This window comes from Zonotrichia leucophrys, unplaced genomic scaffold, assembly GCF_028769735.1.
Source record: "Zonotrichia leucophrys gambelii isolate GWCS_2022_RI unplaced genomic scaffold, RI_Zleu_2.0 Scaffold_176_98079, whole genome shotgun sequence".
NCBI lineage: Eukaryota > Metazoa > Chordata > Aves > Passeriformes > Passerellidae > Zonotrichia > Zonotrichia leucophrys.
The window spans coordinates 43,316-62,247 of record NW_026992381.1 but is presented as its reverse complement, the minus strand read 5'-3'; the positions used below and the strand labels follow the sequence as shown (position 1 = coordinate 62,247).

Sequence of the window (18,932 nt, the reverse complement as noted above, 5' to 3'; positions counted from 1 at the left end):
AGCCACTTTGTACAATCAAACCAGCCCACCTTGGCACTGGTGCCCCCTTGTGTCTGGGAACCATCCGGCATATGGTGGATTTTCAAGACCCCGCTGGCCACTCCCTGCCACATGCCACCAAACACAAACCACGGCCCTTTCCCCTGGCAAACATAACTCAGCTTCCCCGCTTCTGGCTGGCAGATTGCAGGAGTCATTTGGAACTATCAAACAGGCCCGCATATGCACTGGTTCCACCTTGGTTCTGGGAACGATCCGGTATATCATGGATTTTATGGAGCCAGTCGGCCCCTCCAGCCACAGGCCCCCAAACACATACCACGGCCCTTTTCCCTGGCAAACAAAACTCAGCCGCCCCGATTCTGGACGACTGATTGAAGGAGCCACTTGGTACTATCAAAGCAGCACGACTTGGCACTGGTGCCACCTTTGATGGGGGAACCATCCTGCATATCGTGGATTTAGATAAGCCAGCCGGCCACTCCCAGCCACAGACCCCCAAATACAAACTACGGCTCTTTTCCCTGGCAAACAACACTCACGTGCCTTGCTTGTGGATGGCAGATTGCAGGAGTCACTTGGTACTATCAAACCAGTCTTACTTGGCGCTGCTGCCACCTTGAGTCTGGGAACCATCCTGTGTATTGTGGATTTTGATGAGCCAGCCGGTCACTCCAAGCCACAGGCCCCAAACACAAAACACGGCCCCTTTTCCCTAGCAAACAAAACTCAGCTGCTCCGCTTCTGGTTGGCAGATTGCCCGAGGCACTTGGTACTATCAAAACAGCGGGACTTGGCACTGGCGCCACCTTTGATCTGGGAACCATCCTGCCTATCATGGATTTTCAGGAGCCAGCCGTCCACTCCCAGGCACAGCCCCCAAACAAAAACCACGGCCCTTTTCCCTGGCAAACAAAACTCAGCTGCCCCTCTTCTGGAAGGCAGATTGCAGGGTGACTTGGTACAATCCAACCAGCACGACTTGGCACTGGTGCCAGCTTTGATCTGGGAACCATCCTGCGTATCGTTCACTTTGAGGTGCCAGCCGGCCACTCCCAGCCACAGGCCCCCAAACACAAACCCCGGACCTTTTCCCTGGAAACAAAACTCAGCTGCTCCGCTTCTGGAAGGCAGATTGCAGGGTGACTTGGTACTATCCAACCAGCACGACTTGGCACTGGCGCCACCTTTGATCTGGGAACCATCCTGCGTGTCGGGGATTTTCGGGAGCTAGCCGACCACTCCCTGCCACAGGCCACCAAACACAAACCACGGCCCTTTCCCCTGGCAAACATAACTCAGCTTCCCCGCTTCTGGCTGGCAGATTGCAGGAGTCATTTGGAACTATCAAACAGGCCCGCATATGCACTGGTTCCACCTTGGTTCTGGGAACGATCCGGTATATCATGGATTTTATGGAGCCAGTCGGCCCCTCCCAGCCACAGGCCCCCAAACACATACCACGGCCCTTTTCCCTGGCAAACAAAACTCAGCCGCCCCGATTCTGGACGACTGATTGAAGGAGCCACTTGGTACTATCAAAGCAGCACGACTTGGCACTGGTGCCACCTTTGATGGGGGAACCATCCTGCATATCGTGGATTTAGATAAGCCAGCCGGCCACTCCCAGCCACAGACCCCCAAATACAAACTACGGCTCTTTTCCCTGGCAAACAACACTCACGTGCCTTGCTTGTGGATGGCAGATTGCAGGAGTCACTTGGTACTATCAAACCAGTCTTACTTGGCGCTGCTGCCACCTTGAGTCTGGGAACCATCCTGTGTATTGTGGATTTTGATGAGCCAGCCGGTCACTCCAAGCCACAGGCCCCCAAACACAAAACACGGCCCCTTTTCCCTAGCAAACAAAACTCAGCTGCTCCGCTTCTGGTTGGCAGATTGCCCGAGGCACTTGGTACTATCAAAACAGCGGGACTTGGCACTGGCGCCACCTTTGATCTGGGAACCATCCTGCCTATCATGGATTTTCAGGAGCCAGCCGTCCACTCCCAGGCACAGCCCCCAAACAAAAACCACGGCCCTTTTCCCTGGCAAACAAAACTCAGCTGCCCATCTTCTGGAAGGCAGATTACAGGGTGACTTGGTACAATCCAACCAGCACGACTTGGCACTGGTGCCAGCTTTGATCTGGGAACCATCCTGCGTATCGTTCACTTTGAGGTGCCAGCCGGCCGCTCCCAGCCACAGGCCCCCAAACACAAACCACGGCCCTTTTCCCTGGCAAACAAAACTCAGCTGCCCCGCTTCTGGATGGCAGATTGCAGGAGTCACTTGGTACTATCAAACCAGCACGACTTGGCACTGGTGCCAGCTTTGATCTGGGAACCATCCTGCGTATCGAGAATTTTCAGGAGCCAGCTGACCACTCCCAGCCACAGGCCACCAAAGACAAACCATGGCCCTTTTCCCTGGCAAACAACACTCACGTGCCTTGCTTGTGGATGGCAGATTGCAGGAGTCACTTGCTACTATCAAACCAGTCTTACTTGGCACTGGTGCCACCTTGGGTCTGGGAACCATCCTGCGTATCGTGGATTTTCAAGAGCCAGCCGGCCCCTCCCAGCCACAGGCCTCCAAACAAAAACCACGGCCCTTTTCCCTGGAAGCAAAACTGACCTGCTCCGCATCTTGACGTCTGATTGAAGGAGTCACTTGGTACTATCAAAACAGCCCGACTTGGCAGAGGTGCCACCTTGGGTCTGGGAACCATTCTGCGTATCGTTGATTTTGATGAGCCAGGCGGCCACTCCCAGCCGCAGGCCTCCAAACACAAACCACGGCCCTTTTCCCTGGAAACAAAACTCAGCTGCCCCGCTTCTGGATGGCAGATTGCAGGAGGCACTTGGTACTATCAAAACAGCGGGACTTGGCACTGTCGCTTCGTTTTATCTGGGAACCATCCTGCGTGTCGACGATTTTCAGGAGCCAGCCGGCCACTCCCAGCCACAGCCCGCAACCACAAACCACCGCCCTTTTCCCTGGCAAACAAAACTCACCTATCCTGCTTCTGAACGGCTGATTGAAGGAGCCACTTGGTACTTTCAAACGAGCCCGGCATGGCACTGCTGTCACCTTTCATCTGGAAACCATCCTGCGTATCGTTGATTTTCAGTAGCCAGCCGGCCACTCCCAGCCACAGGCCCCCAAACACAAACCCCGGACCTTTTCCCTGGAAACAAAACTCAGCTGCTCCGCTTCTGGAAGGCAGATTGCAGGGTGACTTGGTACTATCCAACCAGCACGACTTGGCACTGGCGCCACCTTTGATCTGGGAACCATCCTGCGTGTCGGGGATTTTCGGGAGCTAGCCGACCACTCCCTGCCACAGGCCACCAAACACAAACCACGGCCCTTTTCCCTGGAAACACAACTCAGCTGCCCCGATTTTGGATGGCAGATTGCAGGAGTCATTTGGCACTATCAAACCAGCCCGACTTTGCTAAACTCACAGACCAACATGGAGTGTCTGCTTTGTGATGTCAGGGCATGGTTGCCACATCGTCATAGTGACATCAGAAGGTTGCCTTGGTGCACGGAAGGCCTGAGTGTTAGAGTAGCCCTAGGCCTTGCTCAGATCAGGAGAACCTTCCTGGTCAAAGCATCTGTCAGTAGGCAGCTGCCTACTTGCTTTTTTAGCTTTTAGATAAGTTGCAGAAATGCCAATAATTAACCATCTGGCCACTGCAGCTTTTGCTGCATATGGCATTACTTATTCCATTTATTATTTTACGAATTTCACATGTAAGTAGAGGCTTCCCTTCTGCTTAGGTTAGGGTGTATCCTAACCTGGCTTTTGTATGTCTTCCTGCTCTTTCTTGGTGGCTGAGTTTCTGATTTTGAAACAGAAAGAGCGTTAGGATGCCACTGCTTTGGTGAAGCTCCTGTCATGATGTTCAGCTAAAAAGAGGGTGTCTGTAGCCACAGGAGCAGCATTTGCAGGGGAACCTGCAGGGCTCCGTTCCCTTCACAGGAGAGTCTGTGGCAGCAGAGTCTGTCATTTCCTCAGTTTTTGGGACAAGCAAGACACCTTTGAAAATGTAGACTGGCAGATCTTCTTGGAATGCCTTTTAAAATCTCTGCAGTTTTTCCCAGAATTCAGAGAAAGCTTATTTCTTTTTAAATTTTGTCATGAAAGGATTTGACTAACTTGGCCTTTTACTGAGTGCTAAAATAGTTGTTCCCTTTTAAAGGAAGTGCTGCTGTGCTCTTCCACAATAGGACTGCCACAGCTCAGGGGAATTTTGGGAAGCTTTTCTCGGCAACTGTTTCCTGCAAGTTAATCAGAATTAGTGCATGACACTGAGTGAAAAAAAAAAAAAAAGAGTACCCGAAGGAGAGGATTTCAGAAGCTCTTATGTGTTTGATAGAACAGGAGCATTAAGTGTTAAAGAAAAACACTTTGCATTTTCTTGATCATATTTGTATTCATTTACTGGCTAAACAGGCCGAAATGTAGGCACAAGCAAGAATATTGTCCTGATCTCTTGCTGGCTGTGTAAATGAATTGTGTCTCCTGGAGGGATGTTGTGAAACGGGAAATCATCTCTGTTTGCGTTGACTTGTTCTGTGGGATTCAGCAGCCCAGGCAGTTTTATGACAGCATCTGGTTCCTTTTCCCTTCCCACTACAGGACACCTGAAGCATGTATTCAGCAGTGCTGAAAATCCTGAGGTGAGTGAGAAAGGAACATTTCATGTTCCCGGTGTTTAAGAATTGTGGAGCAAGCTGAGAGCTTGGCCAGTAGCAATAGAGTGTAGAGAGCCAGCTAGGAAGGCTGAAAGAAAATCCATTTTCATGCCTGAAGAAAAATAACAAAGTCCAAAATGGATATTTTAAATTTCTATATCAGAGCTTTGAAGAACTACAAACCTAGTGTTGCAGAGAGAAACTTGCTTGCTGACGGCAGATAGGGTGGAATATTTACATAGGAGCAATTTCCTGTACAGTTGAATTAGACAATTTTAATTTAGTTACAGTCCCTTAGAATTCTATTCCTATCAAACTTTATGATATCTACTTAGAAGATGTGGTTATAGAACAGGAAGGCCATCTTGCAACGGTGCCTGCTGGATCTGAAGTGCAATGGGCACCTTTGTGGTTGGGGAGCTGCGTGGGCCAAAAGGACGCAAGGCTGGCAGCCATGAGGAGCTGCAGATGAGGCAGCGTGGGGCCAGGGGGCCAAGAAGGCCAAGGGCACGGTGGCTGTGCCAGCAGCAGTGGGGCAGCAGGAGCAGGGCAGTGAGCGTGGCCTGTGCTGGGCAGCGCTGCGGCCACAGCTGGAGTGCTGTGTGCAGCTGTGGGCCCTGGGAAGCAGAAAGTCATGGAGGGGCTGCAGCATGTGCACAGAAGGACAGGGGAGCTGGGCAAGGGGTGCAGCACAAGGCCAGGGAGGAGGTGCTAAGGGAGCTTTAGCCTGGACAATGGGGGCTCACGAGGGACCTTCAGGCAGACTTCCATAGATTCCTGCCTTAGATCCATAGAGCCAATGGTCAGCACAGGGGCTGTTTCCCTGCCAAACAACCCCTCACTGCATCCAAGTGCTTTAGACACTGGAGTAGGTAACACTTTCATATTTTGTTTATTTGTTTATTTGCTAGAAGGAGAAGCCTTGGGTAATTTCTCCTTCTCCAGGGAGCAAGGGAGCTTTTTCTCAATCTTTCCTGCCCTTTTCCAGCACTGGCAGAAACACATCACTTTCAGGTTAACGGCTCCCATGTCTTTTGGCAGCCCAGGGAATCAGTGTGTGTTGTGTTTAAGAACTGAGTAGGAAATCAATGCCCTTGCATCCCAGCTGGTTCTCAGAGATTAGAGGAGCTGGAGGGGCTGGACTGCATTTCTGATTCCAGCCACTTTAGCCCCATCAGTGTTGTTGAGTCCAAGAGAAGAACTTGCCTGAGCACAGATGCACAAAGAGTGCAGTTCCCAGTGCAATGCTCTGGGTCTGATTGCCTTCCATAAGGACCCACATGCTCCAGATTCCCCAAGAGTGTGCGTTACTGAAGCAACAGGAGAGCAAGGATGGCTGCTGATCGGGGCACTGCTACCGAGTGCTGATGTGTGTAGTGACAGAAAGGACAGTATTGATTCAGGGTGACCCCCATGTGGGGAATAATGTGCTTTGACTCTATGATTTAGAAGGTTAAACAAATGCTTTCTTAAGCTATGTTATAATTCACTAGTAGTATATTAAAACTATACTAAAGAGATAGTATACTAAAAAGCTACTAAAGAAAAACTCATGACTGTCTCCAGACAGTCACGACACAGCTTTTATCTAATTAGCTAATCAAGCTAAACAACTACCACTAAAATCCAATTAACAAATCACTTTCAGTAAACAATCACTAGAACACATTCTACATGTACTAAACAACAAGAACAGCCAGTAGAGATAATAATTGTTTTCTCCTCTTCTCTAAGTTTCTCACTACCTTCCCTTAAAAAAAACCTAGGAGAGAACACTATATTTCTCTGTGTTCAAAGAATGTAAATACCACAGCACAGTAAAGAGAGATTATAAAAGTGAGACCTGTCTATCTATTTGAATCTTCCTGGCTCTGCTCCAAAGCAGTGGAAGATGCAAAGCTCACCTAAAGGCATCCCTTCAGGAGAGGAGTAGAGACAAGTTCCATTGACTGATCCTGAGCAGGCAGAGATGTTTCCCCATCCAGAGATGGTTGTTTTTTCCCCTCATGTTTTCCTACTCCAGCCTTTTCTGACCTGAAGCCTTCTTTTTATCCTTTAAATTTTTGCATGTCCTGAGGGAGTGGAACTATCCCATGCTGTATCTGGGGTCTGGTGACTTTGCTCATACATGCATTACATGACACATGGTTTCCTTCACTGGCATCCCCAGGGCTGTATAAGTGCATTCGTTAATGGGGCCTTATGAGAAACTCTGTTACTGCTGGTCAGAATTCTCAGTTGACAAAAGAGGGACAAGAAACACCTTGGTCCTCCTCCATATACTGAGGTGGCCACAGAGGTTCTCTGACTTCCATCAGAGATCTTTGCATGCATCCTCATCTCCTGAATGACCCGGTTTTCTAACAAGAGTGTGGATGTCAGGAAGGAGGAATGCTGGTGCAGGCCTGAAGAGAAGGTGAACTCCAGAAGTGTCTCTCACAAGGAGTGAGCTCACCCAGGAAGCCCCTGCAGAGCCAGGATGGAGCTGTGGGACAGGGCGGGGTGTCAGTCACTACTGAAAGACAAACAGGACATGGCAGAAGCAGAGGGAGGCTCTCACCAGACCCTTGAGAAATGCCACCCCTTCCCTGTCAGCTGCCTGAGAGGCTGTTGGAGCTTCAGTCCCAGATGGCCCCTGATTGTAGGGCCAGGGGCACTTTGGAATCTGTGCCTCCCCTCGGGCAGAGAACGACCCAGGAGAGCAGCAGCACAGTGCTTTGGGAGCGTGTGAGCCCAGCAGCCTTTGAGTCTTGGCCCACAAAGGGCATGTGGGAAGTTGAAACCCATCTTCTCTTGCTTTCTGTGCAGGTGCTTCTAGAGAAAGAGCAGGAGCACACTGCCTCATCTGAGATGCCATGCCAGACTCAGGGAGAGCTGTTCCCTGCCCGAGGGCAGGAAGAGCAGCTCAGGCAGCAGGTGGAAGAGCCACAGGAGAATGGCCAGGTAAGCCTGACTGGCCAGGGCACAGAGGGAAGGGCAGGAAGAGGGGCATAAACCAGAGCTCTTGGGACTGAGGAGGCCAGGAGTCCCACAGGCACTGGAAGCACAGAGCCTTGCAATCTGCAGAGATCAGCCCTGGGACAGGAGGTTTGCAATGGAGGCTGATGTGGGGAGGGAAGCAGAAAGAAGTGGCTGAATAAATGTGATTTGGAGGCTGCAAGAGGAAAAAGCTGAGCCTGATGGCAGCTCCCAGTCACTTACTCTGCTTTTGTGTGTACAGAACATCAAGGCAGAGCCACAAGCAGAGCTGCCCAAAGCTCAGAGTGACATCATGGCAGTGAAGAGAAAGAACAAGGAAGACATGGGAAGAATTCAAGAGGAGAATCTCCATCAGCAGAGGGGTGATCAACAAAACCAGGTGAATGAAAGAGTGGCAGCCACTCCACTCATGAAATGTCCTCTCTTTTGTTTGTTAGAGAACATGAAGGAACAGCTGGATGCAGAGCTTCAGACAGCTCACAGTATGATCAAGGCAAGGCATAAGCGGCTGGAGGAAGAAATGAAAATCTTCAGAGAGAAACTTAATCGCTTCCGTCAGTCTCTGCAAAACCAAGTGAGTGAAAGAGGGATGCAGCCACTGCAGTCACCAATCTGGTGGTTTCTGCCCTTCTTGCCTTTCCAGAGCAGAGCAGCAGGGAGTGGGGTGATGCCTCTGAGTGCCATGCTGCTGTAGTGTGTGTATCACAGTCACTCTGAAGGACATTTCCTGGTCTGCTGAATCTCAACTGCTGCCCTGGACAGTGAAACTTGTCCTTTGGCCTTTTGGCCAGCAGTCATCCAAATTGATTCCTGCTGGCCTGTTCCTGCTCTCCTTTTTTCTTGAGGTGTTTTTACAGTGGAACTTGGTGACCCAGATGGAGGATTGAAACAAGCTGTTGTATCCCCTGTCAATCTGTTCTTTGCCTTTCCTCACAGTCGATGACTCCTGGCTGACAGGGACAAGCTGTAGTGTCTGACTGCTTTGTTCTGTTTGACTTGAGGTGCAAGTGTTGACATCTCACCGGGCAGCCTGCGAAGACTTCCAGCCAATGTCTGGCAATGAAGGACCCAAGTTAGGAGTGAGGCACAGGAGCAGTGCCCACCAGAAATGCTCCAGGTCCAGCACATCATGGGCTCTGAACCTGCTGCCGCAGCAGCATCACCTCGAGGAAGCCCTTCTGTGAAACCTGGGAACTCAGGCTCGGGCAGATCCTGGGAACAGGAGACTGAGGAGGAGTACCTGGAGCTGCTGGGTACGTCTGGGGTGTTTCTTATCTGAGGGACAGTGTGTTGTGTGCAGGTGTCAGCAGAGCTGTACCAAAGGCTCCTCCTGAGCTTGGTGTCACAGGGCCATTTAGGACTCCCCAGAGGCAGTGCTGTGCTCCGAGGCAGCGAGAGCTCTGGGTGTTCCTGCTGCCTCTGAGGGCACCTGGGACTGGCTTGGGTTTGCCTGAGCTTCCCTCTCTGCTAAAGGCTGAAGCAGGGATTGTTCTTGGATCTGCAGAAGGCTGTGACCTAGCAAATGATCTAGGCAAGTCCTGTGTGCTAGTGGCCAAACTGAACAGAATTTTTAGCTTCCTAAATTCTCCTTAGACTCCTGACTTCCAACCAGTCATTAGAGCAAAAAAACTTCACAGAAATGGACTGGCTTTGGAGTTTTGTCTTTTGGGTTGGGTTGGTTTTTTTTTTTTTTTGGGGGGGGGTGGCATTGCTTTTGTGTTGTTCATTTTTGGTGGGGGTTTTTTGTTGTGTTTTTCTCCATCCTGAAGGAGCCCTTCTACCCCACGTCTTACTGATGTCACTTTTTATGACTGTTACTGTTACCACTACTACATCTGCAGTTTATTTTCATGACAATGCTATATTTTTGTCAATAACAGAATGCTATCTTTTTGTCAATAAGAACTACTTTGAAAGAACATCAGGTTACAGGACAAATAGAGAGCACAAGGTGTTTTCCATGTGCCCCCAAAGAAAAACCAGAGACTTTGATAACAAACTTCGTTTAATCTTCTAGTTTTATGCTTATCAAGATGTGTCCAGGAGACACATCCAAGTGGCGTGATCAGAGAAAAGTGTACTGCAGGCATTTCTCAGGAGAGAGCCTCCAGCCCAGCCATGGTATATCCCTCGGATCCATGGCACTTTTCCATACCTGATTCCCACTCTTTCCCATGACTGTTAGAATCCTACCCATTGGCCCAAGCCCTGCTCAGATCAGTCTCTAGGAAAACACATCAAGCCCTTTGTGATTCTGCAGCACAACCCAATGAATCTGCTTCTTGCCCGTAACAGCTGCCAGTGCTGTGCTCTCAGATAAGACCTGGTGGGGCTGAGACCAGAGCCCAGTGGATTCTGTGTCTGCCATCACCTGTTGGGACAAAAAGGGCACTGATCCACCCCTCGGTGTGGCTGATCTCAAAGCCCATCCTGTTGTGTCCTGAATGGGGGCAACAGCTTGTCCGGGGCTCAGGCTCACTCTGGCTTCTTCCCATCAGTGCCTGTCAGTGCTCATGCTTGGGCTTTGCCAGCCTTGTTGTGCTAGCTGCCCTGTCTCTGAGGGCTGGAGGGACTGCAGAGGCTGGAGCCTTCCTTAGCTGGGAGAGGGGCATCTTTGAGCTCAGCCTGCTCATAAACAGGTCAGGGTCCTGATGCTGAAAGCCCCTTTGGGATCAGTTACAGCTTGAGCTGCTCTGGTGTACAAATGGGAAGGCATTCCTTTGGCAAACTGCTGAAAGGTGGGGAAGATGTCCTCCTCTCCTGGGATTGCACGTCCCTGTGCTTTGTTTCCTGTCAAGAGAACTCTTCAAAAGACTCTACAAATCAGTCTCTGTGCTGGCCACTTGTGCTGCAGAGCTGTCTGCCTGGTTGTGGTCGTTGTTACCCAGCTGACCACAAAGGGCTCAGAGCTCCAGGCGCTGGGGCTGCCTTTTGTATCTCCTGGAAGCTGGGATCTCTGCTTTAAAGTCAGCATCTTGCATTTTGTTTCCCTCAGGGAGAATGGTGAACTCCACTGAAAATCCCCTGATGAAGTACCTCCATCTGAAATATATTGGCAGCGGGTGAGTCCAACAGCAGTTACTCCTGCACAACCATGGGCCAGGTGTTTTTCTGGTGGAATGTCTATCCAGCGTGAAGTCAGGCCAGCTGCAAAGATGATCACACACTGGGGATAGATTGTCCCATCTCTCAATGCTGCTCAGAATTTGTGAGTGGGCTCAGAAGGCATTGTCAGAGATGCCTTGCTACCGAGGTCTTGCCTACATCAAGGAACAGGACCTGGAAGGATCTCCTTGTCTCTCAAGTGTGGGACAGCTCTGTGTTAATTTCTTTAGCATTTTTTGTATGTCTCAAAATCATACTGGCACACTAATGAAAAGAGAAGAAACTTGCTTGCCTGAAAGAGCAACCTACGCCCTATCAAAGTTGTGAGATAACAGTTCCCAGGAACACTTCTTTCCCCTGGTTTGAAGAAGAAAACACTCTGTGGTCAGGATAGGAACCACACCGTTCAGACAGTGAAACCCAAGAGGAAAGACTAACCTCCCTTTAGAAATTGAACCCCAGTGCTTCAGGAACAGGCCCAGTGCCCATGCACTTGAGAGGAAAATGCATCATCTGCCTTCTGGCAGAGCCCTCCTGCATCCCGCAGGTTTTGACACTTCCAGCAGAGATCTCCTGTGTGGGCTGGCTTTCACTGCAAGATCTAAACAGCTTCTCCTTTCTCTGCTTCTGCTTTGTTTCTAGGACGTTTGGAGATGTTTACAGAGCACTCGACACTGCCACAGGAGGAGAGGTAAATGTCAACAGCCCCTGCAGACTCTGCTGCACTCGAGGGCTTTCCCCTCTGGTGTGAGCTGTGGCTGGAGCTTTGGGCAGAGCTGTGCTGAAAAGGCACAAGAAGCACAGACTGGTGCCAGCCCACAAAACACATTTGGGACTTTGTCCTCCTCAGCTGCCGGAAGGAAGGCACGGAGGGCAGCGGTTCCTTTCAGAGAAGGACGCGCTCACTCGCTCTCCATTGCTAAAACAAAGGTGGTGCCTGTGAGCACCTCACTGCTCTTTGGGGCTACAGCTTCAGAATCCTGGATTCTCATTTCTGGCTGCCAGCAAATGCATCTGAAAGTTACTGGTAGTTCCTTAGCCACCTGCAGTGCTGCACTTGGGAACTGCACATAGGGAGAGATCTGCAAGGCGTCCCTGAAAGCCCTAAGCCCTGCCCATAGCCCAAGATGTATCCACAGAGTATTAAGGCATGGATTCCTTCTTCTGAGTCCCAAACAAAGCAGCAGAGAGTGTGGACAGAGGTTTCTGGGTGATAACTCAGACACTGCTGTTACCAAGTGGTCAAGGCAAAATGTCAGTGCCCCCACGTGTCCTGTAACTGGTACCCAAGGGAGCAGAGAAATGGGCTGTTGGAATGTCAGTTCCTGATTACTGCAGTGCCTAATCACAAGGCAGTTTGGCACAGCTCAGCTATGTCATTGTAAAATCACTCGCTCCATGTGTCTTGTGGTCTCGTGCCACCAACCTCCCAAGTTACTGATTTTCAATGTCATTTTAGGTGGCAATAAAAAAAATAAATCTTCAAGGACTGAGGAGGAAGGAGCTAACCTTTAATGAAATCATGATCATGAAGAGATATAGGAGTCCCAATGTTGTGAATTATTTGGACAGGTGAGAGGTCATGGTCTTATCCCATGGATGTGTGTTTACATAAAGCAAACATGAGAGGTTAAAAACCCACTTTGGTCAGTGGCAGCAAGTAGAGCTGTTAATTTTTATTTATTCATATTTCTCTACTCATCTCCAATGGATGAGAAGAGAGTGCATCTTGTCTGCATGAGTCTTCCCTGGCACACCTAGTTTGATAATTACTCCAAAATTATTCAATACCTGGATCAGCTGTATCTTCCTAACTCAATAGCCTCAAAGTTCACTGCCTCCACATTTATTTGAGATTGATTTTTTAAAGTTTCTTAAGTGCAGATGAACCATCCTAAAGTGGATTTCCCTTGGATTGTTGTCCCTCCCTGCCATTGCTATGCATGCCAGGAAGACTAGGTGCTTATTTCCAGAAACACCATGCCTGACATGTTTTTTATCTGGGCTGTTTCTAAACTGCACTTTTCATTTGCTGCCCATCTCCTTTTTCACAGCTGTTTCTTTCTCTTTGAGACTGCACAGATTGCAAACAATGCACAGCCAAGAGGGAATATCTATTCCTTTGATTCTGTCCTTGTCACAAAGGCATCTGGAAATAAGAAACCTGGAAGCAAAAAATCAACATAGCCATGCATGTTCATCTCTACCCCCTTGTTTCCTTCTTTCAGCTACCTTCTGGGCGAGGAACTCTTGCTGGTTATAGAGTACATGGATGGAGGTGTCCTGACCGATATCATCAGCCAGACCTGCCTGTCTGAAGATGAGACGGCAGCCATCAGTCGGGAGGTCAGCAATCCCAGCTGTGTTTCCAAGGGCTTGGGCAGGATTGTCTGGGAAACAGGGGCTCAGAACAGGAGAGGTTTCCTGTGCCAAGCTTTGTTTCTGTGTTGCTGCTATTCTATGGGCAAGTAAAAGCATCTCAAGTGAAAGGCCTGCCAGTGCCCCTGCACTCCCTGTACTCAGTGCCAGTACTCGTATCTCCTGCTGTTGTATTCTCGCTCTGTCTCTTGTATTTGTATTTGCTGTTCTCCACCTTGCCTCTCTAAATGTTTGCCTGGAGTCTGTCTTCACTGCATTCCTTGCCTGTAAAAGCAAAGGTGCTGGTGGCAGGATTTGAAACAAACATCAAAGAAAAAAGAGAGAGACTCGTTTCTCTCAGTCCTCAGCTAAAAAGGATAGGAGTGCAGCCAGAATGCTCTTTGCTTCTGAGCACATGCACTGCAGCAGGAGTCATCCTGGCTGGTTGGCAGGGGACAGCCTACAACAGCAGGTGCTGTTGCTCTTTCAAAAGCTGACGTGCCTTTCCTCAGAAAGGTCCTGCTCTGCAGGTGTTGGAGCAGCAAGCTCTTCCTCTCAGTGGCCATTACTGTTCTGCCATTACTCCCCATTCCCCTGGAGAGGGAATCTTTTGGAGCTGTTTCCTTTCTTGTGTGATGAAATCACATCACTCATTTTTGCCCTCCTCTTTCTGTTTTCTCCCTCAGTGCCTGCAGGGACTGGATTTTCTTCATTCAAACGATGTGATCCATCGAGACGTGAAGAGTGACAACATCCTTCTCAAAACTGACGGCTCTGTCAAGCTGGGTCAGTATATTCTTGGTCAGGTGCAGCATTCCAGGGATGTGGGTGTGGGGCTGCTTGGAGTGACTGCCAGCTCCCCAAAAATGGTGCTGGTGGCAGTGCAGGGACCCCTGCTGCGAGCTGAGGGCACAGTTGCAACGTGCACAGAGGTAGAAGGAGCCACAAGCAGTCAAGAGTGGCCTTGCTCTGTGTGTGTCCCTTCCAGAGGGAGGGAGTTACAAGTCTAAAGTTTCCAAAGAACAAAAGCCACTGCTGGAGGCAGTGTAAAAAATGGGGGATTTTTAAAGTCACCAATGCCAGGAGATTCAACAGCACATTTTCAAACTTCTACTGGGGAATTCTTTTGCTTGCTTTCCTAATTGCACAGAATTCAGATAAAACCAGTATTTTGTTTTCTCCTCAGCTGATTTTGGCCTCGCTACTCAGCTCACCCCTGAGCAGAGCAGACGGTGCTCGCTAACCGGGACTCCTTGGTGGATGGCGCCTGAAGTGGTGACAGGTCAACCATATGGCCCCAAAGTGGACATATGGTCTTTTGGAATTGTGGGAATTGAAATGATAGAACAAGAACCTCCTTACTTGAGCGAAAGTTCTGGCACGGTAAGGAGCAAATACTCACTGATCCCACTGTCTTTCTCACCTGTCCCATGTCCTGTGTGCCACTGGACAAAATCCCATTGCCATCTGCTGGAACTACTTCCACCAAGGTCCCCTCCTACAAATGTCCCTGCAACACATCAGCATCTGCTGTACTTTTGGTTGCATCAGTGGGGGAAATCAAGCCTTACCACATGCAAACAAACTCCAAACAAACAAAGTGTTCTCAGGCAACACTTTCCTTTGGGTTAGTGGTTCCAGTTCTTTTGTCTGTGTAGATGGCCTTAATATCAGGAAAAAAGCATCTTAAAACTGTTGTTATCTTTCCAGAAATGAAGGAAGGAAACCCAAACCCAACAAAGTTTCTAAAACCGTGGTCTTTAGAGAGGAACCTAACCCTGTGTGCAGTTTCTTCTCACTGGGAAACATGGGCATGAGGGTGTAATGCACAGAGTCTCTTCTGCTTCTTGTGCAGTGCTGCTGAAACACTCAGTGACCCTGTTTCTCTCCTAGCCCAAGCAACATTCTGCACGTCACCAAGCCAGAGCCTGGTGATGCGGAGAGCCTGCCAAAACCTCCTGTTTGTTTCCTGGCACTTTCTGGGATGGGCCTACCATTCATGCATTGACTTGAGTAGCCAAATGACTGGAGGGTGACCATAGGGATGGAACCTCTCCTTCTTCTGACCTAGACAATTTTTCTTTTGCTGCAAAAATGGGAAGCTGAAATTTTCAGACTGCTGAGAGACAGAGCTGCAGGTGGCTCCTGTGTGCCCAAGCAGGCATTTCCATCCCAATACATTTGTGCAGGCATCTTAATGTGTCTGTGTTGAAGAGGAGATGGTAAATGTTTGTTTCCCTACCTGGGTATTAACTGATGGATTTCCTTTCTTTTCTTCCAATTACCATTGTTTTCAAGAACAGCACAAAAAGCTTGATGAGTTTTGTTCTAGGGCACATGCGCTTAAAGGACCAACAAGCACTGCAGAGATGCCTTTCATGTACTAACCCTTGAAATTAGTTAGTATAGCAAAGTCCCTCTTCCAAAAAGCCTCTCAAGCTGGTATGAATCCTCAGAGAAGCAAATGTCCTTTTGCTGACATAGTTCCTACTAACTAGGTCAGTCAATGAAATCAGCTGCCAAGGCAAGATCTGCGGGATGGTGGAAAAGCTGTGGCTGCATTGGGGGTTTGGGTTTTTGGTTGGTAAAGGAAAGTCATCTCTGGGTCTGTGCCAGGGCAGAAACTGCCACTGAAGAACAGAGGTTAAACAAAGGGATCTGGGAGAGCCTTAGAGATGTGAAAGCAGGAGGTGGAGCCTGGTGTCTCCTTTTTCTCCAGGCTACACACCTGATAGCCACAGTAGGGACTCCACAGCTGCGGCAGCCCAAGCTCCTCTCGGCTTTGCTGCGTGACTTCCTGAGCTGCTGCCTGCAGACAGACGAGGAGCGGCGCTGGTCTGCCAAGGAGCTCCTGCAGGTAAAATGGGAAGGGGCTGCAGGTGAAACAGGCTCTGAGGGATGGGCTCCTCCTCCACTCAAGTCCAAGGCATCAGATGAGCCCCCTTCCTCCTCACCTCCACTCTTGCTGCTCTTCAAATGAAAACAGTGAGGAATCCTAGACTGGGCTGGGCTGGCAGGGCCCTGTAAATGTCCTCTGGTGCAAGTGTCCTGCAATGAGCAGGGACATCTTAAAAGAGACCAGGTTGCTCGGAGCCCTTTGTCACCGAAGCCGGAATGGTTGCAGGGATGGGGCACCTACAAGCTCTTGGGGCAAGCTGTGCCAGGGTTGCACCATGCTCCGAGTAAACAAGTTCTTCCTTAGACCTACTCTGATTAGATGCCCTTTGTGTTTAAAAATATTTGTCCATATCCTATTGTAACTGGCCCTGTTAAAAAAGATGTCCCCCACTTTCTTCAAAGCCACTCTGAAGTCTTGGAAAGTGGCAATAAAGTCTCCCTGGGGCCTGTTCTTCACAAAACTGAATAACTCCAGCTCCCTCTGCATTTCCTGACAGGAGAGGTGCTCTGTCCTCTGACTGTTTCTGTTGCCCTCTTTTGTGATTTGGTGGAGTGTTCAGTTTTATCTAAAGGCAAAAGAATTGAAGTAGAGCAATGCAGGGTACAGGGACAATAAATGGTGGTGGAGGAACCCAAGGAAGCCAGTCCCAGCCTAGGGGTCAGAGATTTGGCTGTGGGCAGGAGGGGCTGTGGGGGGCTCACTCTGAGGGGCCCTGGTTTGTGCCCCCCAGCCCACCCTTAGAGGTTTCTGCCACGCAAACAGGGACAGCTGGGAGGGACTTGTCCCAGCCCCATCTGCTGCCTGGCACGCTCAAGCAGACGGGAACTGTGCCAGGGTTACTGCCAGGTTGTGTGGCAGAGAGGGAACTGCAGGGCCCAGTGCCACTGGGCTGGCCCTGCTGGGAAGGAAGGTGCCATCCAGCACACGAGGGGCAGGGCATGGAAAGGCAGACACTGCTTTCTGTCCCTGTGGGAATTAGCACAGTGCCCATCTTTCAAAGGCAGGGGCCTGTGTGAGTCATTGGAGTTTCCTGAAAGGAAGAAAACCCAGGGACAGAAAGCACCATTTCTAGAGCATTGGCAGGGAAAAATCCTAGCATGATGAAGAAATCACAATAAAAGATGAGTGGGATTCTGGGCCAGGTTTGCCTGTGATGGCAAGGTCTTGCACACTGGGGATGACTGGGGAGCAGATGGTCCCATTGCTCCTCTTTCTGGGTCTTTCCAGGAACTTGATGTATCCTGATTGAGTCCCTGAAGCAATGAGCTTGGAAAGTAATGGTTCACTGTTCTTTGTTGTATTTTTTTTTCCGGTGGACAGCATCCATTTGTAACTTCAGCCAAGCCACCATTCATCCTGGCACAACTCATCAACTCTGTGAAGAAGACGAATAGCCCTAACCCTAAACCTAAACCCTAACCTTAAATGCTAACCCAAACCCTAACCCTGTCCCTCTCTCTAACCCTTACCCTATCCCTAACCCTTACCCTAAGCCTAACTAAGTCTAAGCCTAGGCCTAAACCTAAGCCTAAGCCTAAACCTAAACCTAAACCTAAGCCTAACCCTAAGCCTAACCCTAACCCTAGGAGACGAGAACATAGCAATCATGTCAAGATGTTATCTCTGTTACCAATTTAGAGTAGGATTGTAGAGTAGGGTTGCTGAAGAGATTTGTAGCACAGAATTATGGATTAGAGTTGTAATTAATAAAGTTTCTGAAACATCAACTCATTTGGAAGATTTTCCTCCTTCTGACCCCTTCAGAAAATTCAACATTTCCTTCTGAATTACCAATTGTTTTTTATTGGTGCTAAGTCACACATAGGGCTTCTTTTGTATGGTTTTGTAACTGAGGAGGGCTCCTCTTCATTCATCCTCTCCAGACCACACTGCCTTTGGAATATGACCCACTGGCTGGTTATGGCACAGCTGTGGTATTTCTAGTTGAGGCAGTAAGGGCAATGGCATTTGAAGGCAAAACCAAAGGAAGAATGAGGCAGCCCAAACATCTTGTGCAGATGCAGGCCCGGCAGTGATTGTGACTGGAGAGCATTGGGGTTCCTGCCACTTGGATTTGTATCCCTAAATGCAATAATCTCTTTGGCTGGAGGAGAGCCTTGCTCAAGTGAGAAAGCAGAAAGATCAGAGAGGGTGCTCGGGAAGGTCTCCTGTGGTGCAGAGCTGTCAGCGCCTGTGAGTTGAGAGCGGGCCCGGCCTTGCCCAGGCTGGAGCCCCAGCAGAGCCCCGACAGAAGCCGGAGCAGCCTGAGCCCCGGCAGAGGAGGGCTGGAAGGAGGCCCTTGGAGCTGCAAGAGGCAGCAGCCGGGCCCTGGGTGCCTCTTCCTGGCAGCAGGCGAATCCTCCACCCTCAGAGCCCGGGTGGCAGCTGGCTGCTGCCGAGGGGAAGCACAGCCGTGCTGGGCACAGCCCGGCCTGGAGGCATTGGCCGTCTGGAGTGTGCCCAGGAGCAGAGAAAGGCCAAGGGCAGCTGCGGGCCGCTGGGCTGGCTGAGGATTCCTCCTCTTCTGCCGGCTGCCCTGCAGCTCCTGGCAAAGGCCAGCAGTGTGTGCAGCACTCTGGGCACCGGGGCAGGGAGCCGGGCTGCTCGGCAGGCTGGAGCACAGGGCAGCTCCTTCAGGCCCGGCACTTGTGCCAGGGGAAGTGAGGCCAGTGTGAGGCAGGGACAGCTTGGCAGGGCCCATCTGCAGGAGCCAGCGCCTCACGCAGCTCTGGGAGGAAGCGCCTGCAATCCTGCAGTTCTGCTCTGAGCCAGAGCAAAGGTGTGAGATGCAGAATGTTATAGGTTAGTTGCGGTGGGGAATGAATCACCAACTAATAAGTCCAAATAAAATGAAATTTATTAATTGATAGAGCAAGTGATAATA

At 50.0% G+C, this 18,932-nt stretch overlaps 1 protein-coding gene across 1 annotated transcript; it reads left to right on the top strand.

Annotated features, from left to right (window-relative positions):
- Positions 1-7,515: 7,515 nt before the first annotated feature.
- LOC135461120 (serine/threonine-protein kinase PAK 1-like) lies at positions 7,516-17,467 on the top strand (the record flags this gene model as incomplete). Its single annotated transcript, XM_064738116.1, has 8 exons — positions 7,516-7,650; positions 7,928-8,260; positions 12,251-12,363; positions 13,020-13,137; positions 13,836-13,935; positions 14,336-14,532; positions 15,869-16,006; positions 17,369-17,467. Coding segments are annotated over 8 exons (1,233 nt in total), but the record flags the coding sequence as incomplete, so codon positions are not given.
- Positions 17,468-18,932: the final 1,465 nt, after the last annotated feature.